At 47.3% G+C, this 27927-nt stretch overlaps 1 protein-coding gene across 3 annotated transcripts in view; it reads left to right on the forward strand.

Moving 5' to 3' along the window:
- Window positions 1–21491, forward strand: part of LOC125710224 (glycerol-3-phosphate dehydrogenase, mitochondrial-like) — a 31158-nt gene extending 9667 nt beyond the window's left edge. For all 3 annotated transcript variants that reach the window (XM_048979749.1, XM_048979748.1, XM_048979750.1), the window contains 13 exons: window positions 1468–1565; window positions 2215–2378; window positions 4129–4293; window positions 6067–6211; window positions 6401–6594; window positions 7167–7301; window positions 7523–7698; window positions 8852–8983; window positions 9089–9247; window positions 10237–10349; window positions 10447–10525; window positions 11292–11390; window positions 15534–21491. In XM_048979749.1, coding sequence (XP_048835706.1) covers window positions 1468–1565; window positions 2215–2378; window positions 4129–4293; window positions 6067–6211; window positions 6401–6594; window positions 7167–7301; window positions 7523–7698; window positions 8852–8983; window positions 9089–9247; window positions 10237–10349; window positions 10447–10525; window positions 11292–11390; window positions 15534–15659 — 1785 coding nt within the window. In that variant the 3' untranslated portion in view covers window positions 15660–21491. The remainder of the gene's footprint in view (window positions 1–1467; window positions 1566–2214; window positions 2379–4128; window positions 4294–6066; window positions 6212–6400; window positions 6595–7166; window positions 7302–7522; window positions 7699–8851; window positions 8984–9088; window positions 9248–10236; window positions 10350–10446; window positions 10526–11291; window positions 11391–15533) is intronic.
- Window positions 21492–27927: the final 6436 nt, after the last annotated feature.

Consider the following 27927-nt stretch of genomic DNA (forward strand, 5'->3'; position numbering starts at 1 on the left):
ACACAGCGTGGGCCTGGGCCACGCCATTGGCTGATTGTGTCCAGCAGTCCCTATCTGTGGAGAAAATCGGTTTTGTCACTGAGGGAGGGAATCAGCTGCACTTTATTCCTCCTATAAGACATGACTTTGTTAAGTCCCTCCTCAAACCAGCAGTCAGCCATCCGATGCCTGTTATGTGTCTGTGAGTAAGGTTACCACGTAATTCATGTCAGGAAGGACACTTTGAGTGACTTTAGATTTTACAAACTACATTAAAACACGCTCCTGTGCTTGGCTGAACTGTTCAGTCCTTCTTGCGTGTTCGCTGGTTTGTTTCCTTGGTTGACAGACTCATCCAGCTGTTTCACATTAGCTTTAGTACCACATGCATGATTATAGGAGACTGACCAATCAGCACACAGCAAGAACTCAGTGCTTGCCTCAAGTGGAATTCTTGGGTGCGTTTCCCGAAAGTATATTTGCTAAGTTAGCAACTTGCGTAGCTGGACCATGCAACTGAATGGTTCCAACTATGTAAGCTGCTTCTGGGAAACATCCACAAGGTTCTTTTGAAATAGTTTAGTTTACAAATCCTCTCCTAGCTGAAAGTGCCGTCCCTGACATGGATTGGGTGGCGTGAATCAAATGATGAGTGTGGCAATAAATAATGAACTCCTGATAACCGAAAATCTGGAATCAAATTATAGGATATTAAAGGAAGCTTTAACGGAAGCTGCTGTTGAATCACTACATTCTCACAACAATTATCATCTGAGCCAGGGGTGGCCAATCTTATCCGTAAAGGGCCGGTGCGTATCCGGCTTTTCGCTGCAACTCCCTAATTAGATGACTGATTAGAGGACTGATTGGCTGAAGAGTCCTCACACCTGGGTTTGAACAGCTGACCTAAAGGTTACCCCAAAAACCCGCATACACGCCGGCCCTTTGCGGATAAGATTGCCCCCCCCCTGATCTAAGTAACAGAATATTTGACAATGCAGAATGCTTCTTTTTATAGGTCTCTGTGCTACCAAACTCTGTTGGTATTTTTTGACCTGTCAGTATCAAGCTGTTATTTCTAAAATTCCACAAAACCTGTGTGGCCTCTAATTGAGCTTTTCGGGTTAATCCTGCCTGCCGTCGTGTGCGGTGGGTAGGTGATGTAGTACAGTTTGCACACACGTTGTCTGTAGGCTGTGGGTCGTACCCTTAAATGAAAAATGATTTGAAGATTGACTCCACCATAGTGATTATTTAGGGCTGAGATACCTGCTGTGAATGTCAGGGAGAGGTGCTGATGTAAAGTGAACATCTATGGATGCAAGATATTATCTAGAGAAGTACCAGCATGGTGGGATCTGGTCTAAAGGCTGAGGTACTGATTGCAATGTTTCCCAGATGCCGCCAAGATGCAATCCAGCCATGAAACACCTCCATAGGCATCAATCATTTAATAGTCATCAGTCACGTTTCCCATTTGTCTTCCAGTACCTGATGGTGAAGGAGGCCCTCCATGAACGTGCCAACCTGCTGGAGATAGCTCCCCACTTGTCAGCTCCTCTACCCATCATGCTCCCTGTCTACTCGTAAGTCCAGGATCGCCTGTCACTCCAAGCTGTGTTAGAACATAGAGGCACCAACTGGTAGACGAAGCCGACCCTTAAAATAAAACCAGATGTAGATGTTCGGCATGTTCTTGTTGACCTGGGGCAGCACCCTGGTAGAGAAGCAGGTTTGAAGCTGTGGGCCCCGTCAGCCTCCTGCCTGCTCACCGTGCCCCCGACCTCCACCTCGGCGCTCCACTCAAGCCGCCAGGCATCTGGGATGTCACTTTTAATTGTCCACGACATTTCTGCTTTTTCTTCTGATATTTAAATCTGTGGTTTGGTACCAAAGGAGAACCCGCAGGGGTGGACGTGGGGACCTCCAGTGGGAGGCCTGTTCTCCATCCAGACACACAGAAACACACACACACACAGGGCACAGCCTGTGCAGACAGGCGCAGATTCCCCCTACATGCATCAGGAAGCCAACATGCATCTCTGCTTGTGAGAATTACCCTCTTTGTCCAGTAGAATTACAAAAAGGCCTCTATTGGCATGACGATTATTATGAACAAAAGAAATGGCTTGAACTGTCAGAATATGCAGTAGTCATGTTTGTCTTGGAAGATGCATGGATTGATTATAGCTGTCCTGCTGTTACAGTACTTACGGCGCTCTGTGTTTTCATAAGGTGGTGGCAGATTCCATACTACTGGGCTGGGATAAAGATGTACGACCTGGTGGCCGGAGCCCATTGCCTGAAGAGCAGCTATGTTCTCAGCAAGTCCCGGGCTCTGGAGCTCTTCCCCATGCTGAAGCGGGACAAGCTGGTGGGGGCCATCGTCTACTATGACGGTAAGACGAGCAGCACGAGAGCTTCTGCATCAGGACTCTGACCCGTCAGGCTGAAGGTCAAAATGCAGAACAGTCATCGAATCCTGACTTTAGTTGTGACTTTGATGCATCTCTACTAAGAATCTGTCTGTTTTTCTATATTTAAGCCACGTTTTAATGTCTAATTAAGGAAGTATATTTCTAAAATATTTTTTAATTGTCAATTAACCTATACGGGGTGGCATGGTGGTGCAGTGGTTAGCACTGTTGCTTCACACCTCTGTGTCCTGAGTTCGAGTCTCCACCTGGGTCACATGTGTGTGGAGTTTGCATGTTCTCCCCATGTCGTCGTGGGGTTTCCTCCGGTTTCCCCCCACAGTCCAAAAACATGCTGAGGTTAATTGGAGTTACTAAATTGCCCATAGGTGTGCATGTGTGTGTGAATGGTGTGTGAGTGTGCCCTGCGATGGGCTGGCCCCCCATCCTGGGTTGTTCCCTGCCTCATGCCCATTGCTTCTGGGATAGGCTCCGGACCCCCCGCGACCCAGTAGGATAAGCGGTTTGGAAAATGGATGGATGGAATTAACCTATACTTCCAGTCCCTGACAGTGTGCATTGTTTGTGGCAGAATTAAAATGCTTAATTATTTAATAGTCAAAAAGTCCCTGATTCTCCACTGGCAGTTCCACGTCTGCGCAGGCAGTCCCACGTCTGCGCAGGCAGTCCCACGTCTGCGCAGGCAGACCAATCGCACACAGAACTGCGCTTTACATCTTCTGGCCGGTACTGTGTCCATCTGGCAAAATAATTAGGATTTTATCTGAAAAGTTATGACACGGTTCACATTTGGCTTTTCTCTTTGACCATACCCCTGTCAGCAGTATAGTATAGCTGGGGGGGGGGGGGGGTGAGCACAGACGTCACTACCAAAGACCCCGCCTCCCAGGACCTCCCGAGACCGGTGCTGCATACTGATTTTACAGCAGTGATGATGATGATATCAGTAAGAATAATTACATGTTCTGTCTAATAGTGCTGATAAGACTGTATGTAGCAGTAATATCTTTATGTTAATTATGTTCAACTGGCATGGTTATTGACTAATAGATGAAAAAACTATTATATGTGATTTCTATATATTTTTATGATAATTAGAAATTAGTAATGGCTTATGTAATGACTGAAATTCACTTGAGAGCCCTGTACTCTGGGCACAGCTTGACATCAGTGGCCACACCGGATTCTCAGGGTCCCGTGTCTCTCTAACACAGGCCTGCTGTGACTATACCAGCATATATAATTAATCCTTAATAAGTGGCCTTTAGTTCAGCTCCTCGGGCCGGCAGACAGGCTCTGAGCGCGCGATCGCATTAGTGAGGGCCCCACCAGCCGTCGGGCCCCTGGCTGATTTTCATTCGGCACTCAGACCCCCTTCCACCATGAGTAAGAGCACAGACTTATTTTGCATCCGAAACCAGATGCTGTTCAGAAAGGAATTTCTTTGTAGGAGGCTCTACAACCAGCAATATCCTACACTGAATGGGAACAGCTTGCCTAATGTGCAAAAGGAGATTTTTACACTTTTTGTCTAAATCCTTTGAAATGTTTCCATTCCAGCTTCCAAAAAATTTCAGCCTGTTGATTGAATGATTCCCATGACTGGACCCCCCCACCCCCATGACCTGGTCCTTTTCCCTATGCATCCAGGCCCCCCTGGCTGCCCATGACACCTGGGAGCGTGTTAACTCCCACCTGCTCTCTCTCACTTTAGGGCAACACAATGACTCTCGGATGAACCTGGCCATTGCTCTCACCGCTGCCAGACACGGCGCCATCACGGCTAATTACACGGAGGTGGTGCATCTGCTGAAGGGGGTGGACAGCCAGACGGGGAAGCAGAGGGTGTGTGGGGCGCGCTGCAGGGACGTGATCACAGGTAGACGGACTCTACACTGGCCCCTCCCTGACTTGGCTCCTCCCTGTAATCCTGGCTCCGCCCTTGTCTCCACCCCCAGTATCTCCCCACCTTGGCTCCTCCCTGTAATCCTGGCTCCGCCCCCAGTATCTCCCCACCTTGGCTCCTCCCTGTAATCCTGGCTCCACCCCCAGTATGTCCCCATCTTGGTTCCTACCTGTAGTTCTAGCTCCACCCCCAGTATGTCCCCATCTTGGTTCCTACCTGTAGTTCTAGCTCCACCCCTGGCTCTTTACAATTTACAATTTAACGGAATTCAGTAACACACTATTCCATGAGGTTCAATAAAGGTGCCGACACTTACGGCATTAACTAACCAACAATTTTATTAAATTGATAAATCGGATAATAATTTGGGTTTATAACTGTATTCAAAACAAGGCGCTAATCAGCCAGTTCATCTTAAGACACAAAAGGAGCCGTCTCGACTAAACATGCTCACGAACACTACGAGCAGACAGGCGGCCATGAGTGAAAACACACACACACTCACTGTCTCTCATTGTCTCTCACTGGCTCTCACTGTCTCTCACTTTCTCTCTCACTCTCACACCACACTTTGTTGCACAGTGCAGTCTCTTGCAAGCATCGCCCGTTGCGGTAATAATGCGTCTGCCGCTCTTATAATTTGGGAAGTTAAACCTGGTCACATTACCAATGTCTGCTTTGAAGTCGGCCAATCAAGTGCAACTTCCTGCTGGGGATTTCAAGCTGCCCAGTTTATGAGCGTGGTTGAACCCAACTAGAGCTTATCATTGTTAATTCCCTTACAAGATAAAGACACTGCTAGCAGTCTTGCTAGCTTAGCTACAATTTCCTTACTTTTCAGATTCTTTCATTTAGGGGCTAAAGCCAAAATCATAAGATACTAGTTACTTTGAAAAGCTTGACTGAGGTGGTGTGCACGCTGCCCCCTATTCAAAAATAAAATTCCGTGTCCCTTATCGATCCATGAAAATACATAATTTTTCATGTATTTTCCTACACGCCCCCCCAGCCATCACGTTCAGGGTTTTATATTTGCATCTTAAAACATAGAATTGCCTAAATTAATGTAGAGCTGTGACTATTGATCTAAAGTGGCTGTTTACCCTGCGTGCTTATTTGGTTGTGTGTGGATGGGTGGGGGGACGATGTATTATTGTTTATCGCAATACTTTAAAATGAAAATATCATATATTGTTTTTTTAAGATATCGCCCAGATTTAAATTGATTTCATTTTTAATCAGCTGCTACCATTAAGCCATTCCAGTGTTCAGGGAAGCATCATGCAGTGTGTCTATTGCAGTGGTAGTTGTTTTGTTGAGCATGAGTACCAATTACTTTGTTTCAAATGCTGAGTACTGGGCCGTTTACCAGTGTGATGCATCCTGGGAATAGCAGTTCTAACCTACTTAACAGTTACTAGTCAATTCATTGTAGCTTTACAAAAAAGAACTACAGCTAGTGGTATAATGTTATTGCTCAGTTCAGTTCGCACACATGTGAGGGGATGCTTTTTGTAATTTACGTGCACCGATTCTTAGTCGCCTACGCGACTAAAATGCCGCACTGTAGAGGGCTGGATGGAGCCAGCTGTCAGGGACTTTGATCTCCCAGCATATCTGAGCTCTCGTACATTTGCACGCAACATAGCTTTTAGTTGCTTATTTTTTGTATTTTGTGCACCGTTTGCAGTCTGTCTGGGGTCACGTGACCATTTCCTCCATTTCCTCCATGCACTTCACACCCAGGACAGGAGTTTGACGTGCGAGCAAAGTGTGTCATCAACGCCACGGGGCCGTTCACCGACTCGCTGCGGAAGATGGATGACCAGAGCACCCACAACATCTGTCAGCCCAGCGCAGGGGTGCACATCGTCATCCCAGGCTATTATTGGTAACCACCCACCAACCCGAAGGATCTGTAATGCATTGAGTAACAATTCTGCAATGTTAATCATGTGATCTGAGTAAATTAGTGCTAAAGAGCAAGTCACTTAGACTCAGAAAGGAGCTTGACAGCCCCTGGTCTGCCCAGTCAAACTCTCCTGCAGAGGAGGGAGTGAATAATCTCCCACCCCCCCAGCCCAGAGAGCATGGGGCTCCTAGACCCAGCCACCAGCGACGGCCGCGTCATCTTCTTCCTGCCCTGGGAGAAGATGACGATCGCCGGGACGACAGACACCCCCACCGAGGTCACAGCCCACCCTGTCCCAGTGGAGGAGGACATCAACTTCATCCTGAGGGAGATCCGCAGTTACCTGAGCCCTGACGTCGAAGGTAAACAGGCCGTCTGCTGCATGTGTCCGCATGGAGCTGCAGTGAGCTGTCTCCGCCAGTGTGCACTGCACATGCCCCCCTGCTCAGTGAAATTACCTTTATGCTAATGCATTTAAATAAACCACTTAATTTATTTTTTCAGACCACGAATTCTCAGAGAGGGTACTTCTAAGATGTCTGCGTTGCCATTAACCTCAAAATAATAAAAATGAGCTTTGGCCATTCTGCACGTCAGGATTACTCAGCTGATGTTGTATTAGATCAGGGGGGGGGCAATCTTATCCTCAAAGGGTCAGTGTGTATGCAGGTTTTTGGGGTAACCTTTAGGTCAGCTCTTCAAACCCAGGTGTGAGGACTCTTCAGCCAATCAGTCCTCTAATTACGAATCTAATTAGGGAGTTGCAGCAAAAACCCGGATACGCACCGGCCCTTTGCGATTAAGATTGCGCACCGCTGGTTTAGAGAATCAGTCAATAACTCACAGCCAATGGGAAGTTGCTGCTGGGCTACATGGCCCCGCCCCCCACTCACAGACACCCAATACAGCTCTGTCCTGTTTCACACTCACACAGTGAGACGAGGGGATGTTCTGGCCGCCTGGAGCGGTATCCGTCCACTGGTAACAGACCCCAGCTCTAAGGACACTCAGTCCATCTGCCGCAACCACATCGTGAACATCAGCGAAAGTGGGCTGGTCACTATAGCAGGTAGGGAAGATACTTTGGTATTTTTAATGCTAAGAAATTCAAATGACTTGTATCTGAAAAAACACAAGTAGGAGCAAAAACGGCAAACATAGCAAATGCAATGGCTGTTTTGTTATTAAGTAAATGTTGGTAAGGAAGAAAATTAAATAGTGACATACTAGAGCTGTACTCCTGCAATGTGCACAGTCAGGGAGCATAACGAGCCTGTTTGCCCCCCCGAGGCGGAAAATGGACGACGTACCGCTCCATGGCTGAGGAAACGCTGGACGTGGCAATCAGGGCCCACAATCTGCAGGCTGGGCCGTGCAGAACCGTGGGCCTTTTGCTGGAGGGCGGGAAAGACTGGAGCCCCACCCTGTACATTCGACTGGTCCAGGACTATGGATTGGAGGTGGAGGTGAGTCCAGTGCAGCCTTACAGCCAAACCAAATGGTTCATAAAACAGTATTTCAGTCCAAGCAAGAACCCTATGACCCAAATTTTAAATTAGATCCAAACAATCCTCTCCCTAGTCTCTTAGATGCAAAACATCCTCTCCCTGGTCCCTTAGATCCAAAAGATCCTCTCCCTGGTCCCTTAGATCCAAAAGATCTTCTCCCTGGCCCCATTAGATGCATAAGATCCTCTCCCTGGTCCCTTAGATCCAAATGATCCTCTCCCTTGCCCCTTAGATGCATAAGATCCTCTCCCTAGTCCCTTAGATCCAAAAGATCCTCTCGCTGGTCCCTTAGATCCAAATGATCCTCTCCCTGGCCCCTTAGATGCATAAGATCCTCTCCCTAGTCCCTTAGATCCAAAAGATCTTCTCCCTGGCCCCATTAGATGCATAAGATCCTCTCCCTGGTCCCTTAGATCCAAATGATCCTCTCCCTGGCCCCTTAGATCCAAAAGATCCTCTCCCTGGCCCCTTACATAGGCTTTGATACACTTGCCACCCCATTGGACCCGACACTAGGCTGATTTGTGTTGAGGGGGCAGTCAGAGAATTTTGTTGGGAATCACAACCTTTATATCTGATACTTTCTCATGCGTTGCCGCCCCCCAGGCCCACCCATCAGTGGCATAAATTTGCTAAGTTGTTTCAGTGCAAAAAAAACCTCTTAATTGGATCAGTACTTTCAATCCTTGATGACACTTGGCTCTCCAGGATGCGAATGGGCCCCGTAGTGGCAGGTAAACAGGGAACAGTGAGCAGGAGACGGGGATGCTGACAACACCATCTCCGGGAGAGACTTTTAACCCCACGCCGAACAAGAGCCATAAAGGGAGGCTCAGCTATGATCTGGATGTTTCCGGATTGTTTAAAAAGGTCAATATGCTGATATCTTTGACAGCACTTGACCTTTAGCAAGAAAAAGTAGCACAGCTATTGGAAGTGAAGTTGGTTACTCTTCGTTAAGTTCAGTCACGCGGCGCATTGCAGCCGTGGCATCAGCCTATCGATTCGGCCTGGCAGACGGTATGCTTAAGGACCCCCCCCCCCCACCTACCCACCCACCCACCCAGTCACCCAGGCTCTGCTTTCAGCTGCACGTACTCTCCAATACCAGGTTGCCAAGCACCTTGCCTCAACATACGGAGGAAAGGCCTTCGAGGTGGCGAAAATTGCCCGGGTCACCGGGCAGAGGTGGCCCATAGTGGGCAAGCGGCTGGTTTCGGAGTTCCCCTACATCGAGAGTGAGGTGGGCATCTGCGGCAGCTCACTCCTGCAAACACCACACGCCACACGTGTCACCCACGGTGTTAACAGTGAACGTTAAAGTCCGTGACACCTTCTGGCCGCCCAGGTGCACTACGCGGTGCAGCAGTACGCCCTCACGGCCATCGACGTCATCGCCCGCCGCACGCGTCTGGGCTTCCTGAACGTGCAGGCGGCTGAGCAGGCCCTGCCTCGCATCGTGGACATCATGGGGAAGCGGCTTGGCTGGAATGAGCAGAAGAAGCAGGTACCACCGGCTCGCCGGGCCCCCAGCATCTGCCCCATGCCAACCAGAGTATCCATACATCCGGTTTTAACGAGGCCTATGTACGAACGTTTAGTGGGACCTTTATAGCAGACCTCGAGATGGGGTCCTTCTAAGACGGTAGAGAGCGCTGAGCGTGCGGCAGGGTGACCCCACACTGACTGGAACAAGCTATCTAGGAAACAGGGGAAGAGGCTACTGGATGTAATGAGGCCCACTGTTGAATAGACTTTTAAATGAATTGTTGCTTTAAGAGGGCAGTTTACACGTTCGCTGTATTGTGCTTGGAACAAAAGGCCCGCAGCTCTGAGAATCCATGCGGCGTGGGCAGCCTATTCCTACCTTTATGTCTATGGTGGACTTCCTGTCCGGCAAATCCCCCTTTATGTCTATGGTGGACTTCCTGTCCGGCAAATCCCCCTTTATGTCTATGGTGGACTTCCTGTCCGGCAAATCCCCCTCTATAAATAGCGACGTAGCTCCCTGAAGCCACTGCATCGGCTTCTGATTCCTGAAGGTCTCCGCCCTTCTCAGATTCTCCTGCTGGGCTTATCGCTTGGGGGTAATCAAACCTTCCCCAAGCACAGATCTCTTTGTAAGCATGGGTGTAAATCCCAGTGGACCTCGACATGCCCTGACCCCCAGATGGGTCCTTCTCTTGAACCTTAGAGAAATATTTGAGCTGAATACTAATGTACTGCTCACTTACTAAAGTAGTTTCAAGTTTATATTTAAATATATTAATATGAAGTGCACGATGTACAAATTATCAATATTAGCGATAATAAAAAATAAGTAACAGGTTGATATGAACAGCTGAGTGTAATATTTACAGGAATTCAATTTGGAATAGCTTGAGATATGAAGCCAATAATCATGGCTCTTGAAGGTGTGAATCCAGTGAATGATCAGTTTTTGCACCCTGAGAATTGCTCTGTTTCTGGACTCTACACCCGCCCCCCCTCCCTTAGAAAGAGTTGGAAGCTGCCAGAGAATTCCTGTACCAGGAGATGGGCTACAAGGCTCGCTGGGAGCAGCTAACCAACACGTCCGAGATCAGCCTCACACCCGAAGAGGTGGAACGGTGAGTAGGGCTCTGCGTCGGAGGGTCGAGATGCTCCTCTGGGCTTGTTATTAACTCGAATACATTGATAATATCAAACTTTATTCACGATCTGCAGGTACGGGAAAAGGTTCCACAAGTTTGACAAAGGAAGTAAGGGGTTTATCACCACTGTGGATGTTCAGCAGGTCCTGGAGGTGAGTTTTTTCCCTTGGTCTCTGTCTTTTACTGAGGAAGCTTCTGGTTGCTTACTAGAGGATGTTTACTAGAGGATGTTTACTAGAGGAGCTCCTTGAGACTCCTCTCCGTCTCACCTTCTCGTAGCAGCCCGGCGTCCAGAGGACGGCGGAGCACAGTAACCATGACAGCGGGTTTCTCCCTCCCCGCCGAGGGTCCCGGGGGGGGGTTGGGATTACTTGGTGATAATGCGCACAAACAGATGAGCTTAAGGGCCGCCAGGGCCTTCGGTGGCGGGGGGTGCGTGGGATTATCCCGCTCCCCGGTGTGGGAAGCCAGACGACACAAGCGCTGGGCTGTTAACACAGCCAAGCTCATTTCAGGCTGATGATTCCATCTTACGCCATGTGTTCCCTGTGCACTGGGCCAGACTCATCCTGGGGTCCCGCGTGTCGGTCAGTCAGATTTCATTGAGCTGGAGGTTTGCTATGGGGCTCGTCTGGGGGGCTCTGATCTCAAATAGAGAAAAGCACGATGACAGTGACCTCATTATGTGGCTTGATATTTAAATAATACAACCACATAAAAAAATACAACCGGAAGTCCAGATTACCTTGGCCCTGTGGTCAAGCTTCTCCAAGTCAGATGAATGCACTCTTACATCTGCCAGCGTGTGTGCACGTTTCACAGCGAATAAGCAGCGTTTGTGTCCTTTGGAAACGGTATTGTCTCTGACTGCATTTCCCAGAAGTCTGTGCGTGACAGTACCTCACTTCCTCTCCCCAGAGCATCAGCATCCAGATTGACGAGAACATGCTGCACGAAATTCTTAACGAAGTCGACCTAAACAAAAACGGGCAGGTCGAACTGAATGAATTCCTGCAGGTATGAGGTTTTACTGTTTGGTTGTATGTGTGTGACCCTCCCATGATATTATGTCCCATGTGGCCACACCAACAGATATGGATGAATGCAAGGTATCAGATCACTTTTAAGGACAGGGAACTAGGATGAGGAAGGCCGGCTATCACTTTGCACATTTTAACATCAGGCACTTCACAGCAGGCTACAGCAGCAACTTAGGACTGAGAAAATCTACCAGAGGCTGCATTCAAGTAGAGCCACACGTGTTGCATTAACTCCATCCATCCATTTTCTGTAACCACTTGTCATTTTCAGGGTCACTGGGGCTTTGGGAACCGATCCCAGGGCACACTCACGCACCATTCACTCATGTGCATGTTTTTGGACCGTGGGGGGAAACCGGAGTACCCGTAGGAAACCCCACGACAACATGGGGAGAGTGTGCAAACTCCACACACATGGAGTCATGGCAGAGACTCAAACCCTTGTCCTAGTGGTACGAGGCAACAGTGCTAACCACTGCGCCTCTGTGCCGTGTTGTATTGAGTGCACGACACAATTTAATGACTTTTTTTCAAAGGAAACTGCCATGGTAAGAAAAAATAATACAAAGAATATTTCTGAATGATTACTTTTGCTGACAAAACAGCATTAGACAGTTAACAATGGGTTATTCTTGTGGAATAAATTGAAACATGTCATCTCTATGTCTGAAATACACGACATGGACAAAAGTATTGGGACACCTGGCCAATACACCTACAGGAACTTTTATGACATTCCATCCTAAATTCACAGGCAACAATATGGAGTTGGTCTCCCCTTCGCAGCTATAACAGCTGCCACTCTTCTGGGAAGGCTTTCTACGAGATTTTATGTATCTGTGGGAATTTTTTCCCATTCATCCAGAAGAAGGTGTCTGATTGGGTTGAGTTCAGGGCTCTGTGCGGGTCAGTCAAGTTCTTCCACACCAAACTCACCCAACCATGCCTTTATGGACCTTGCTTTGTGCACTGGGGCACAGTCATGCTGGAACAGAAAGGCCTTCCCAAAGTGTCCCCACAAGGTGGGAAGCATACAGTTGTCCAAAATGTCTTGGTATCCTGAAGCCTTGAGTTGCCTTCTCTGCAGCTATGAGGTCAAGCCCAAATCCTGAAAAACAACCACACACCATAATCCACCCTCCACCAAACTTTATAGTTGGCATAATGTAGTCAGACAGGAAATGTTCTCCTGGCATCTGCTAAACCCAGATTTGTTCCTCAGACTGGCAGACAGAGAAACGTAACTCCACAGAACATGTCTCCACTGCTCCAGAGTCCGGTGACAGGGTGCCTTACACCAGTCCATCTGACGCTTGGCATTGCGCTTGGTGATGTGAGGCTTGCATGCAGCTGCTCGGCCATGGATGCCCATTCCATTAAGCTCCCGAAACACAGTTTTTGTGCTGTGGTTAATGTTATAGGAAGTTTGGAACTCTGCAGCTCAACAGGACGTTGGCGACTCTTACACACTATGTGCCTCCGCACTCCGCGACCTCGGTCCGTTACTTTATGTGATCTGCCACTTCGAGACTGAGTTTCTGTTGTTCCGAAACATTTCCACTTTTCAATAATACCACTTACAGCTGACTGTGGAATATCTAGCAGGGAAGAAATTTCAGAAACTGACTTATTGCAAAGGTGGCGTCCTATGACAGTATCATGCCTGAATTCACTGAGCTCCTCAGAACAGCCCTTTCCTTCATGAATGTTTGTAAACCTGACTGCATGGCTGGTGCTGGATTTCATACACTGTGGCAGTGGGTCTCAATGGAATTCCTGAATTCAGTGACTAAGATGTGTGTCCCTGTAATTTTGTCCATATCGTGTATTTACTCTTTAAACAGCAGGAAGCCAGGAAGCTGTTTATAAATGTGTGAAACCAAAATATCTTAAGCAGTAATAACACAATTGCAAGGTGTTTCTCTTTGAAACAGTTATACAGTTTGAACCTATTACAGAAGAACAAATACTCCCAAAACTACAACACAGGAGTCTGGATCAGCTACAATTCCTGCTTTACTTTATAAATCACTTAGTGGATGTCAAATATTTCTTTGGATTAATATGTTTGAATTTTTATTACTTAAACAAGCCAGGTCATACAAATGCCCAGAACAGTGAACTTGCAAATGCAAAAATGCTGCCGGCATTCGAGCGCAAAGAACTGCATTTGCATAATTTGTGTCAAACGTTCGCGCGGGGGCACATCTGCATGGAGGCACCTACAGAAGTATGAAAAGGCCTTTGGTCCAAAGAGATGATAAAACTATAGAAGCTGGTGGGGAGACCCTGAAGCCACAGGCAGGTACACAGCACAGCTGACACCGTAACTCGATTAAACTCGATTAATCGATTATTGGTATAATTGATGACACACCACTTCACTTTGTGACATGTGACGTTACTGCCACTGGTGATCAAACCTACCCTGTACAAATCAACAAAGGCAGCCTATTCTTAGCAGGCTAGCTGAAAGTATTTCTAGAAATGAGCTTTTTTCATTTTTCATTAACACCCGCAAAGGGAAAATGACGTTTTTCTACTTTTTCAAACATTTTTTTCTTCCTCCGTCCTCCAGGTAACGAGTGCCAGGTCTAGTCAGAACAGCTTGCTAAGCGCACTGCAAGTGTGAAAGCTTAACGGCGGTTCGGGGCCCCCATGTTACACGTTCTGGAACATTCTTTCCCAGACGTTCAGGTTCCAGAAGAGGAAACCAATTAGATGTCTGAGAGGAGATCCGTTTTTAATGAGTGAGAAATTTGCCCGTGTCGGGAGCAGCCGTCTCACGGTAAATTAGCCCACGTCGTGACGTGAGCCTGATGGGCTTGGGGGGGGGGGGTCTTGCAGGCCTCGCCCCTCTGAATGCGATGAGATACTAGCGAACGGGTCAGTAACGGAGTTTTATGGAAGAGGAGAACCCATTCCTCTCAAGTTGGGCATTTATAGAAATGGCTGACTCACTTTGGTCTGGCTGCGGGGCATTTCAGAATCATGATGAGCTTCAGTTTCATGGATGCATACATGCACTCACACACCCACAAGCACACACGCAGGTTTGCATTCATATCTTTGTAGGGTCCATCTATTCATTTCTATGGGAAAAACCCTAATCCAAACAATGACAACCTTAACCTACCCAGCTCTAACCTTAACCACAAGTAACCAGTTTTTCTGATTGCAATCACAAATATTTATAGAATTTTGTTTCCTTTTGTGGGGACCAAAAAAACGCCAAAATTTTCTCCCCACAATGTAATATATACATGCCCCCCCCCCCCCCCCCCCCCACTGAGCCATAGGTTTTTTTGCCCCACCCCACTACGTACCAGAAGAGGTGGCGGCGTTCCGCACTAATACTCATGCTGAATACAATGGTGAGAAGTGTGGTTAGTTTTGCTTAAAGGTGTGACCTGAGTAACTAGGTATACTTGAGTATTAAGCAGATGTAGATAACAGCAATGTCTCCTGTTATAGTAGGAGCCCATAAGAATATTTTGCCTTCAACTGCAGAAACTGTTGACCTTTTCCTTAAAATTTGCCATTTAGTAACCGCATGTGGCCATGAAACCATGAAGCTCGTTGTCTCCTCGGATCTATTCGCCGGTCTCCCTGGTCCTGCCCGTCTGTCTCCCTGGTCCTGCTCGTCTGTCTCCTGGGTCTTACTCGTCTGTCTCCCTGGTCCTGCTCGTCTGTCTCCCTGGTCCTGCTCGTCTGTCTCCCTGGTCCTGCTCGTCTGTCTCCCTGGTCCTGCTCGTCTGTCTCCCTGGTCCTGCTCGTCTGTCTCCCTGGTCCTGCTCGTCTGTCTCCCTGGTCCTGCTCGTCTATCTCCCTGGTCCTGCTCGTCTATCTCCCTGGTCCTAATTGCCTGTCTCTCAGGTCCTCTTCTCTGGTCTCCCTTGTTCTGCTCGTCTGTCTCTCGGGTTCTCCTCTCCGGTCTCCCTGGTCCTGCTCGTCTGTCTCCCAGGTCCTACTTGCCTGTCTCTCAGGTTCTCCTCTCTGATCTCCCTGGTCCCTGATGATAGGATGTAGGTGCTAGGCACCACACTGGGGATAAGTTCAGGGCATCCTGTAGATGTGCCGCTAGGTAACCCCTCGCCCCCTCACCCCTCTCTCGTTACAGCTGATGAGCGCTGTAAAGAAGGGTACTGTGTCGGATAGCCGGCTGGCTGTCCTGATGAAGACCGTGGAGGAGAGCTTGGAGGAGAGAGGGCCTGTAACTGTTGACCGGAGTGGTGGAGGGGTGTAGGCCAGGCACCCAACCCCCACGGGGGAGCCAGCACAGTCTTAGAGACACCCCCCCCCCACACCCCCAATCCAGATACACTCAAACACAGTCCGAGTATGATGAGTAATATTACCATTACACTATCTTTTAAAATATTTCTTACATTTTTCAGAAAGCTTTGTTTGTCATACATAAAGCACGCACTTTGATTTCTATATTATTGCCAATTTTACATTTTACCAATGATATTCCCAACATTTTATACGTAATATTTATCCAGAGCTCTAATTTAATATGCCAAACGTTACTTCTTTGTACTGTAGACCTTTTACAGCCCGAAATACGCACAGCTGAATGTATCGATTTGAGTTCTGTATCGTTGAACATGCATTTTAGTTTCCTTGTCCCGTTTCGGAATATTTCCCGTTTTTCTTGCTAAATTATTTTTACGACCTGCTGTTTTTCATGTGCCATGCTGCTATGACATTTTAGCCTTTTTCAAATTATTTTCTCAAGATAATCAGATTTATAACAGTTCTCTCGTTGCCAGGTTATGCTGAAATGCCATTGGCTTTATTTAATATCTTTAATCGCAAAAAATACAGTTTCCCTCATGCAATTATGTTGTATATAAATTTGAATCGTATCCATATACTACTTTTATTTCACATTCTAATTCGCTTTTTAATGATATGCAGAGTCATCAGTTAAGGCACTTATACGCAGAGTGCGGTGGGTGTATCCGATTGGCCCACGGAAGCATTATTGCGCAACCTCATTTTGTCCCGTCAAATAGGATTAATTATTACACGTGAGGCCTGCCTTTAATTTCAGGGCCTGTCTGTGCACTTGCTGTTTTTACGGCCTGTCATTTACAGCCTGCAGTGTGCCGCATGACCCTCTCGCATTTATAGAGTCATAAGGGAAGGCGTTTAATCCACTGTACCCTCAAATCTAGGATGGATTGAAACCATGAATCAACATGGCTGTGGCTGCACTGCCGCACACGCGTGCACCGAGAGCGCACACACAGAACCGCAGCTCTTCAGCAGGCTTGATAATACAAAATTAATTACATTTAATTAGTAAATACGTCTAAGATTTTTAAATGTCTTGAAGAGTTTTGCTTTCCCATTCATGCTTTATTTTATTTTTAAACTTCAAATGGGAAGCAGAATAATGAATTTGCTTACCCACAATGACACATATTCAGCCGCTCAGTCACTGGATGACATCATGCACTATTCATCTATGCAGTTTCATGCTTATGCGCTTTGGCCGGAGAAGAGTCTCTTTCCGGTTGCATCCGGGGTGTTTCAGGGCTGTTTCTGGCTTGAGCATTTGCTGCTTCCCCGTGACATCGCCCTACTGGACTTTTCTGGTATCTCCACTTGACTCAGTTACTACTGAAGTGCAAATAATGAATAAATCCGTGAACAATTATAGCATCACGATTCATTAATGATGAATTAACATGCGATCAGTATGTAACGAAGACTTAGTTTGCAGTTAATTAATGCACAAGTAATAGGATAATTACTGTATTATTTGCGCCCCATCAGGTAAAGCGTCAGCGCTTCTTAAGATTGAGCCCCACATCCTGACATCTCTGAGCAGGTGCTGAATGTGCTTAACCAGAGCCCATCGTTAGCCGGGTTGCACAAATCGCATCTAATGCTGCCTGTATGATGCTCTGGTCCTTCAAACAGTAAGGCACTGTGCAGAACATTAGCGTAGGAAAGTTCACATTACTGCTTACCTGTCCATCTTCTAACCATGTATCCTGGTCACCAGGACATTTTACCAATGCTTTTTATTTTTATTTATTATTTTTTTTTTTTATTGTCAATTGTTTGCTTTTCCTTTAGTGAAAATCCAGTACAGTAAAAATGGCAAAGAATTTGTTCAAAAACTATTCTTGCAGAAAACACTGAGCTGAAGTATTCAGTTTCTCCAGTACACAGTGTATAATACACTATTTAATTCCAAAATCTAAACTATCGCCTAAGTATCAAAGGACATTAGCTAAATACTTGAATTCAGATTTTCAATTCCAGATTTAATCAAAACCTTAAAATCAAGGGGATGCCTTTACAGACCTGCCCAGAAGCGAAGTGCTGGTGTGACACGAAACTTGGGGTCAGAGGTCAAAGGTCAGAGGTCACCATGACATAAGCAAGATGTGAGAAGACAGAACACCACGACCCCTGCCATTTAGACATGACAGACACGTTTGCTAATTAACACTCGTGTTCATGGAGACTAAAAATAACACAATTTAGGATTTAATAGCAATTAAAACCTCATTCGTGAAACGCAGGGAACACATGAACACGCAGAGATTTGGGACTCTGTTTAAGGTCAGTGACATCATTTATCTAAGTACCGTTGGCTGACATCACGGCATCATGGAGACTGGGAATAGTTAGTCGTGTCTGTGTCCGTCGTTCTTCCCACCATGAAGTGGAAACCCCAGTGTGACCTCTTAGAATAAAACTTTGGCTCAATAAGACACTCAACTGGACCAAAAAGGTATAATCACAGTAGACTCTTTATGTATTTGGTGTATCAGAATCTAAACGTCTGGCAATTAGCAACTTAATAGGGTTTTATTCACGGATGGAAGAACCCTACTTAACATTTCCAGTTAAAATGAAGCGGGATTGACCCTAATATAAACGTAGCAGCTTAGAATTAGATGGGGCAGTGGCTTCATTAGCAGTGACGGCTGCCGCCTCGTCCATGGCCGGCCCATCCAGTGCCACTGCGTGTCCACACTAATCTAAGCAGCAGTGAACCATCAAGAACATTAAAAAGATAGCAGGGACACTGAGATCCTGATTGAGGTTAATTAGTTGTGGTTGGAATTTGTGCAATACACAAATACTAATGAAGTATCTGAGCCAAGGTCTGTCGTTTAACTATTTGTTAAAAATAATGCATCTGTAATACTGTAATTCTTGTTCCTTCAGTAGTTCACAAAGGTTTGCGGAATTAACAGATATAGTGACAAATGTAGTATCTTCTTGGGATAAAAGATTCATTAATGATGCACGGACATGAGGTCAATATGTAAGAAAGACAGTTTTGTTTTTAATGAGTAATAGCATAACGCCGCATTACTTGTACCTTCTCGAGTGAAGTGTTTCCAAAACGTCTGCAGACGAAGATCTGATCTCAGAGGGAATCGCAGTGAACAGAATCAAATATCTGTGGCTTAAAGTCACACGCAATCATCAACCACATGGAGAGAACAGCATCACAGCACCGTATGATAACAGTCCAGCACCTTCTGGCACTATGGTTCTTTAAACATGGGGTTCGCCGACTCCCGTTTGCCTCATGAAAGACCCAGTTTCTCGCATAATTCCTGTTTTAGGTCCTGCAGTGGGAGCCTGGTCCATTTTATCATCGGGCAAGTATAGTGTTGTTGCTAAACCCAGGGACACCACCACCACCACCACAATTCAAGGGCCCTTGGCAGCCAAACGCCCTCCCTATAGGGTCAGGGGCCCTTGTAGGCAGAGGATCAAAGAATGTAGGCCCTCTAAAATAGACAAACGAAAATACATTGTTGAAAAGCGTTGCAAATTGTTTTTGGCTAGGGGCCCCACAGGCCCCCTGCACCCCAAGGGCCCCTGGGCAGCAGCCCCGCTGGCCCGGTCCGTAATCCGTCCCTGGCTAAACCATAAGGTGTCTGTCAAGTACCACAAATATCCCATCAGCCACTGTAGTTTCTCCATGTCTGTCTATTGTCAACATTGGTACCTCGACGATACCAATAACACTCAATCACAACCTGAATTTTTAATCAGCATGTTCGCAGGAGGGAGTTAACCCTAGAACATCTGGCTGCTGCCCCAAGACCAATAAGCCATAGTTTCTTCATGTTTAGGGACTTCAGAATTTTTGTTCCGTTTCTCAGTGATATCTTTGCCTAAGTGAGACAGGTTGCTTTATACAGATGATGCTCTCTAATGGAATCACTCCCGGTGTTACCATGTATTACGCAGGCAGTGTTATAGTCGGTGCCCTTTAGTGCTGGGTGTTTAGTGAGCCCTTACGGATTCTGCGCCTAGCTTAAGGGGTAGTATGTGGCTTAGTGAGTTAGGTCATTGTGTTTATGACCAGAAGGTTGTTGGTTCAAAACCCAGTTGGCAGAACAATAGAAAGTACTGAGCAGGGCATAACAGATGAGTGAGGGGCTGGACATTCTGGGAAGACAAACCGTGTCACAGATACTTATCGTGGTTCAGTCCCACGGCTGCTGTCCGGTTCGTTTGGCCCGGTCTGACTGATTTACCGCAAGCCAGTTCCAGCCTTGATAAATCTATTACACTTTCCTTCCGCCCATTTCATTAACGTGAATGAAAGCAGTGACACTCTCTGCATAACGGCCTTTTAATGCCTTGGCCCTGTCACCTGCCTGCATATTAATGCCCTGACTTACTGCTCCGCAGAGGAAATGAGTAAGGGCTGTTTGAATGCGATCAGCGCCATACAATGCAATTAGGCAGTCACCGCAGTCCTGCGCCTTTAATCCTGAACTAATTTGAGCAGCGGCTTGATAGTCCTGCGAATCCTGCATAATTACACAGAGAGCTGGTCCGAGGCCTGAGATCCTGGTGTCCACTGTGGTGGGGGGAGGGGGGAGGGGGGTGATGAAGAAATGAACGAACGGCATATTCAATAAATATACTGTCGCTGTTGTATATTGCTTTGCACTGGATGACTTGGATGCCCTGCGATGGACTAGCCCCCCGCCATGGGTGTCCTTTCCCCTGCCTCATTCCTTCTGCTTCTTGGGATAGGCTCTAGATTCTCCGATGCCCTGACTGATTGATGGATGGATGGATGGATGGATGGATGCTGGCATCAGTGAGCAATGGTGCATAAAAGCAGCCAAGCAGAGCATTTTCCGGGCTTTTTTACGTAACCATCAGGAGAGAGAGAGGAAAAGTGAGAAAGCGAGTGAGAAGAATGGGGGGAGTGTGCTGAATTAAGCCATTGTGATGGTAAATGATCTCCGGATGAGGTTCACCCTGTCTACAAGTCCGCCGTTTTCTGTGCAAAGATAACGGCTTTATTCAGTCGTGCCGGAGGTCCCTGCGAAGCCTAGCAGTGATTGATTAACTTCAATTACCAGGCGCCTATTTGCATAGATAAAAAAAAAAAAAACTGCTTTTCAATTTGCGAGGGGCACACGGCTGTCGACGCCCTGCCCTGGAATTTGCATGTCAATGGGAACCTCAGGGGTATTAAGGTGACAGACTGCGCTGATCACAGCTCAGCCGTCTGACAGGGGCTGCCCTAAGCATCATTTTCCACAGAAACACGAGACTGATGTGAGGGGAGATAGGTACCAGCAGAGGGCTCGGTGGCTAAAGACTTAGACTAACTGTGCCTTGCGAAGACATGTCTGTATGTAGCCTGAATGCTACGCTAACTTGCTTGTAAATAAATATTAGACTTATTGGGTTTGTAAAACTGTATCTCATCATACTGTTGAAATACATGTTTGATGACATTTGGCAAGACAAAGAACGTTCACTGTGGTCAGCATTCTGCGTTGACACCCCATCTACCATACACGTTTCATACCTTTATACACTCATTTGCAACACAGCCAAACACATGTGTTCATTTATTAATTTTTTTGTCTATATACTTGCCTCATCATTGCACATCTCCCAGAAAATCCCTGTATTTTGTCTTATTCTATTTATTATCATTGTACTTTTACATTTTGGCTATTTAGTTATATGCTTAATTTGCGCAAGTCATGACGCCACCAGTGCGAAAAGGAATCCCTTGTACTTTTCTGTACTGGCGAATAAAAGATTCTGACTCTGATCTGTCAGTGTTGCTCCATTTAAGCTTCAGTCCGACCGTTTGCCCAGAACCCAAAAATCCAACTGAAATGCGTACAGTCGCCCTGAGGGATTCATTTCATAAGAACCAGTCCGGAGAAACAGAGTAATAATTTTGCCCAAAATTTTCAAGCAGCCCTCAAACCCCATGCGGAGTGTGGGCGGGGGGGCGGGGGGTGTGGGGGGTGTGGGGGGTTGGCTATGAATGCTGTTTATTGTTCTAGCTAATCTGCTAATTAATTAGGCACATAATTAGGCCTCATTGCTCTCAACAGAATTTCCACTGTCATTTAACTTTTTTTTTAGCCCTCAGTTCACCAGTCCTGTGCCAGTTGTCGTCAATTATTTATCAATTTTTACCCCCCTCCCACCCTTCCCATTACTCCTAAAAAGGATTTGTGACATCTCTTAATTACTAAGATTTGTTTTGGTGTGGAGAGTCCAGAAGATCTCCCCCTAAACGATGAAGCACTGTGTGATTTGGGCCCCCTGTCTGCGATTATTCCCAGCTGGCCTGACCCCCCCTCCGACCTAGGAGGGCCATTTTCTGGGCTGATTTCACCACCAACAAGGTTAATGATAAAGATATGCCTTCATTTATTGAATGTTAAACAGAAGCAGCACATCAGAATTTTAACATATATTTAAATTCATTTATTAAATGTATTATATGCGGTCCCCACAAATGTCTCTGCTGACTGACACTGGAAATTTGCACACCAGCCATGTGTAGTGGGAGTCTACGCGGGATTGTTTGGGAAGCATTCAGCTCCTTGCAGGGAGCAGATTCTGGATACCCTGGCCTGTACTGAGATCTGAGGATGTGATTGGCTGGCCTGCACTGACATTTGAGGATGCGATTGGCGGGCCAGCACTGAGATCTGAGGATGCAATTGGCTGGCCTGCTCGGAGATCTGAGGATGCGATTGGCTGCTCCTTTCTCCCGACCAATTCAAGTCGGAAATTCAAAAAATTGTCTTCCAGTTCAACATTGTTTGGGCCCAAGCAATAATTCATGTCATGATGGGGAGTTCTGTGCCACACTGACCACGGGGTTCTGGAAGGTTTGAAGAGCAGCACAATCATAGCCTCACCAGGCTGAATCGCTATCTGTTCCAGAGCCATTAGCTTAAACGCCTCCAGGACCTACAGTGGTCAACTGTGTAATTTCATGATTTCACCCCGGTGAGCGTCTGACCTTATGAAGCGTAATTTATGCGTACCTGAGTGTCAGGCCAGTGGTCTGGCTGGCGAGCTGGACGCTTAGGGGCAAAGACAGGATCGTTAGCGCCACACAGGTGGGGGTCTGTGAACATAGATTCATTTCAGAACGATATCAACAGTAAAACCAACCGTAATGAGAAATGCCTTTTTTTGGAACCACTGTAAATAAATATAAGGCACTTTTCAGGAATTCCAGAAATGTGCAATAATACACAGAATCTTAGGGTCGTGTTGTAGATTGACTAACGTGTGTTTAGTTAACTTCTCAGACATCCTCCATTTTACACTAACCCTACATCTACTGACTGCCCAGGAGGGTGTAATTCAGTGGGGGAAAAACAAATGAATTGAAATTTTTAAAAATGTAAAAGGACCTCTTACCCCCCTGTACTAAGCAGACGAGTTTCACGCTGGAGCTGTATTAGCTATGCATGACTGCCAGTGGCACATAGTAACTTGGCATAAACACAAATTATTTGTGCAGTACAATATGGCAGCGTGCGCCTTATAATTATGCATTACTTTCCACTTTCATAATTGACTGGAACTATAAAGGAAGGTAGGTCAAAGGTCACCCGCATGAAGGGCAATGCATTTCAGTGTCTGACAGCTCAGTGTACAGATGCAGGCTAAATTAGTTTTGCACACACAAAGAGAACATGCTAACCTTTCCATTAAAATCCCAAGCAAATGCCCTGGGGGGGGGGGGGGGGGGGGGCTTACACATACCTGGTTTAATTGAACCCAAATTTTAATTTTGTGTGTGTAATTTTCAGTTTGTAATTTCATAATGCAGAAAATACATTACATGGATCGTAATATGGAAGGATCAAAAAAACTACTTAGTTACTATTAAGCATTCTCAAAAATGCCCCTTAAAATCACCCAAAAAGGGGCAGGGTTGACGTACCTGAAAAGTAGTTGTGCATGAATGTAATGTAATTAAAGTGAATCTCAGAAGCACTCCATCCGCCCAATGGGCTGTGGCTCCGCTCTCGACCATGACCACGAGTCCGTGTTCTTCGTCGCTCCGGTATTCCGGTTCCCAGCGGCCGATACCTCAGGTTGCCAGGGATCTAGAGCAGGGGTGGCCAATCTTACCCAGAAAGGGCTGCTGTGTGTGCAGGTTTTTACTGCGACTCCCTAATTAGATGACTAATTAGAGGACTGATTGGCTGAAGAGTCCTCACACCTGGGAGTAAACAGCTGACTTAAAAGTTACCCCAAAAACCCACATACACGCTGGCCCTTTGCGGATAAGATTGGCCACCCCTGATCTAGAGCATCTGCGGCCGTCCCACAGCTTCCAAGGCTCAGGATGGCAGCTGCAGAGCGTCTGCGGCCGTCCCACAGCTTCTGAGGCTCAGGATGCTAACTGTAGAGCATCTGCGGCCGTCTCACAGCTTCCGAGGCTCAGGATGCTAACTGCAGAGCATCTGCGGCCGTCTCACAGCTTCAGAGGCTCAGGATGCTAACTGCAGAGCATCTGCGGCCGTCCCACAGCTTCTGAGGCTCAGGATGCTAACTGCAGAGCATCTGCGGCCGTCTCACAGCTTCCGAGGCTCAGGATGCTAACTGCAGAGCATCTGCGGCCGTCCCACAGCTTCCGAGGCTCAGGATGCTAACTGCAGAGCATCTGCGGCCGTCCCACAGCTTCCGAGGCTCAGGATGCTAACTGCAGAGCATCTGCGGCCATCCCACAGCTTCCGAAGCTCAGGATGCTAACTGTAGAGCATCTGCGGCCGTACCACAGCTTCTGAGGCTCAGGATGCTAACTGCAGAGCATCTGCGGCCGTCACACAGCTTCTGAGGCTCAGGATGCTAACTGCAGAGCATCTGCGGCTGGGGAGAACAAGCCACTTCAGGTGGGGGCAGGGGGCCATACGGGCCTCCGGGGTGACGTCAAGAAACAAGTCCATTCGTTCTCCTGTTCCTCATTACCATAATACAAAATGTACTTCTGTTTGTCCGTGTCCGTATCATCCTGCGTTACATGCTGCTGCCTGCTGTTCTACTCAGAGCTGGTCTTCCATCGTCCTCTGGTTGTTTCACAAGGAACATCTATGAGTGAACATCTCTTGCATCATGCATCGTTTGAGGGTGTATTGGTGAGAGTTACGTGGAGCGTAAGTATCTGCGGATGAGCAGATCTTTCTCACGGTGACCTGTCCTGCCCTGTAAACAGTGAGAGGGACCCTCCCTCGCACCAGACAAAGTGATTCAGATCAGCTCACCAAGTCACCGGCTTTCAAATGACTCACCATACTTGTTGGCTGCCCCTCCCCCATTCCTGACAATAATCCACACAACCCCCTTTGGCTAAAGGGTCCCCTTTTATAAACAAGCTAACAGTGTTCATGGATTTTCATCCTTATAGCAAGGTGAGGTGTTCGGTGACCCTCTGTGCCCAAACACATTGAATTGCCTTTCAAGACCACGGGTGGGAGTCGAGGCCCGCCCCCGCACATACTGAGCTTAAACAGCGGCGTGGTTTTCCGGAGGGGAGATCCTGAGCAGCGCAACAATGCGAAGTAGGAAGTGCAGGAATGCAGAGGGCCTCCTCGGCCAGTTTCAGTCCGCCTGGAATATCCCGGCAAGCCTCGGACGCGGATCCCGTCCCCAGCTCGCACCGCCATGCCCGTGAAGAATGTGCCTTGTGCTCGGGCCGCGTGAAGCTAACTCCATCCCACTAACAATTAGCGCCACACAGGGCGACATTGTCACCCCCACACCAGCCACACTGATGTCTTTGTGGCCCCAGGCGCCTGTCTTGGGGGGGGGATGAGGAAAGGAAAGTATTTTCGCTTGAGTCACCGGCTGCAGCCTTGTTTAGTGCTTCACTGGAAAATACTTTGAAGTCGGGGGCGCTAATCGAGAGACGAAAACAAAACTGAAAAGAGAGTCAGGACCAAAAGTTGGGGGCACACAGGGCGGGCATTCAGGTCGTTAATCTGTTTATTGAGCCGCAGTCCGTCCACAATCCTGGTCCGTGTCGATGTTTCCTGTTTATGAGCCTTTCCTGGAAGCATAATATAAACGAGGCGCTGCAGTGAAGCCCTCGCAGCTGGCAGCCCGAGCCGCTCATCCCCGTAAACATGAACAGAGAGAAGCTCAGATTTTTTTTTTTACAGCCGGTGTCCGCAGGTGCGCCAGAGGACATGTAAAAAAGTGTCGGTCACGTCTGCCATTTCCCGCCAGCCTGCCTCCGCCTCGAGGCCCACGGGACGCGCGGGGCAATCTGTCGCTCTCCAGCACCGTTGCCGATAACGACCAGGGCCTGCAGCGAGCTGCGGATGACAGTGAGAATTCGATACTCAGCGCAGAGACTCGAAAGCAAAGGGCCACGCGGGTGTCACCGGGTGGGGGGTCATCAGCTGTCCAAGCAGCAAATGGTATTACAGAGAATGACGACAGTAACATTTACAAGACATTTAAAGCACAGGAACAACGGAAACCCGGCCCTTTAAGCGAGAATGAAACACTGATTAGTAAAAATATTGCAGGCACGATCTCCACTTTCATCCAAGCCCCACTTTACAATAATCAGTGGCCAGTTTATCAATCAATCAATCAATCAATCATAATTTAAATAGCACTGTTTCAACCACAGGGTTTACAAAGTGCTTAACCGACATGAAAAAAGAAAGGAATTAAATCAAGCATAACAATAATCACAGAAAAAGTAAAAATAAAATCATTTTAATAGGTGCACCTCGGGTCTCTGCCTCTTGCCCATAGGTGTGCATGTGAGAGTGTATGGTGTGTGAGTGTGCCCTCTGATGGGCCGGCCCCCCATCCTGGGTTGTTCCCTGCCTCGTGCCCATTGCTTCCGGGATAGGCTCCGGACCCTCTGCGACCCAGTAGGATAAGCGGTTTGGAAAATGGATGGATGGATGGTTGGAGGTGCACCTCAGTCACGTGAAAGTGTTTTGCCCAAACTATTTAAATTGTTTCCATTTAAAAGTACTGACTGCCATTTTATATATGTGGGAAGGGTCTTCATGCACCTGCCCCTCTGTTTACTAATGCAAACATTCTACTCATTTATTCTACAGCAAATCACATGACTGCAACTGAATATACACAGTACAGCATGTGAACAGGATCAAGATGTTTAGCTACTGGCCAGCTGTGGGGTGATTGGTGTTGCCAGACCTGGTCAGTCTGGTGTCTCAGAAAACATCCGTTCTGGTGTTTTCACATACTACAGCATCTGGAGTTTATAGAGAGTCAATGATATTTCGATAGCTGAAGACGCCTTGTCAATGAGAGATGTCAGAGGAAAATGGCCAGCCTAGTTAAGGCTAACTGAAAGGCTATAAGTGCAGAAATAACAGCCCAGTACAATAGTGCTGTGCATAATGGCACATTAACCCAAAAGTGGTTCTAGAAGTGAAAGTGGACTTTACCTGGGGTCAGCTAGGTGCACCTAACAACAGCGTCTGCAACTTTGGTAGAATTTTCAATTGGAGACAAGTCTGCACACACATTTACATGTATGTAAGAGTTTTATTACCTTGTAAAGAGCATGTAGGCTTTGCAAACCACCCCAACAATTTTCACGTAGCTAATGCTAGATTGCGTGAGAGTCAGTGTGAGTTTTCCGCCAGTAGCGGGAGAGTTGGCGGCTTTTCTGCGATTCCTACAGTCACATCAGCCCTTTCCGGGATTTAGCCAAAACACACACACTGACTGGCAAATATGAGCAGTTACTGGTGCTGGTGTGATTGTTTTCGGCGAGCTGTGCGAGCCACGTCCGGTCTCCTGTGCTCGCTTATGTAATGCACTTTTAACAAGCACCTAAATACAATCTCTGGGGATGGACAGGAGGCCCCATTCTTGTCTACGTTGTCGAGACAACGGCCAGGAACAGCCATCTACCTGCTATTTGGGAGAAGAAAAAAGAAAAAAAACGATGAAACCGCAGTTACAAAGCCCCCCCCCCCCCCCCAGACCTTCTGAAGCGGCTGCTCTGTTAAAGGTCAGTCTGCTATCTGCATGACAGCAGCGATGTCTTTCGCTCGTGGTTCTGGTGTTTGCAGTGGAATTCCACGCACTTCACAGCTCTGGCGGCGGCTTCCAGTGATTAATGACAGTGAATGACACCAGCAGAGAAGCCTGCTTTGACTTGAGGTGCAAAATACACTCGCGGGAGTTTTACAATCACATTGTAGAGGAGGTGGGACCAAAGCATC

The sequence above is a fragment of the Brienomyrus brachyistius genome, chromosome 16 (genome assembly GCF_023856365.1).
Source record: "Brienomyrus brachyistius isolate T26 chromosome 16, BBRACH_0.4, whole genome shotgun sequence".
Classification (NCBI taxonomy): domain Eukaryota; kingdom Metazoa; phylum Chordata; class Actinopteri; order Osteoglossiformes; family Mormyridae; genus Brienomyrus; species Brienomyrus brachyistius.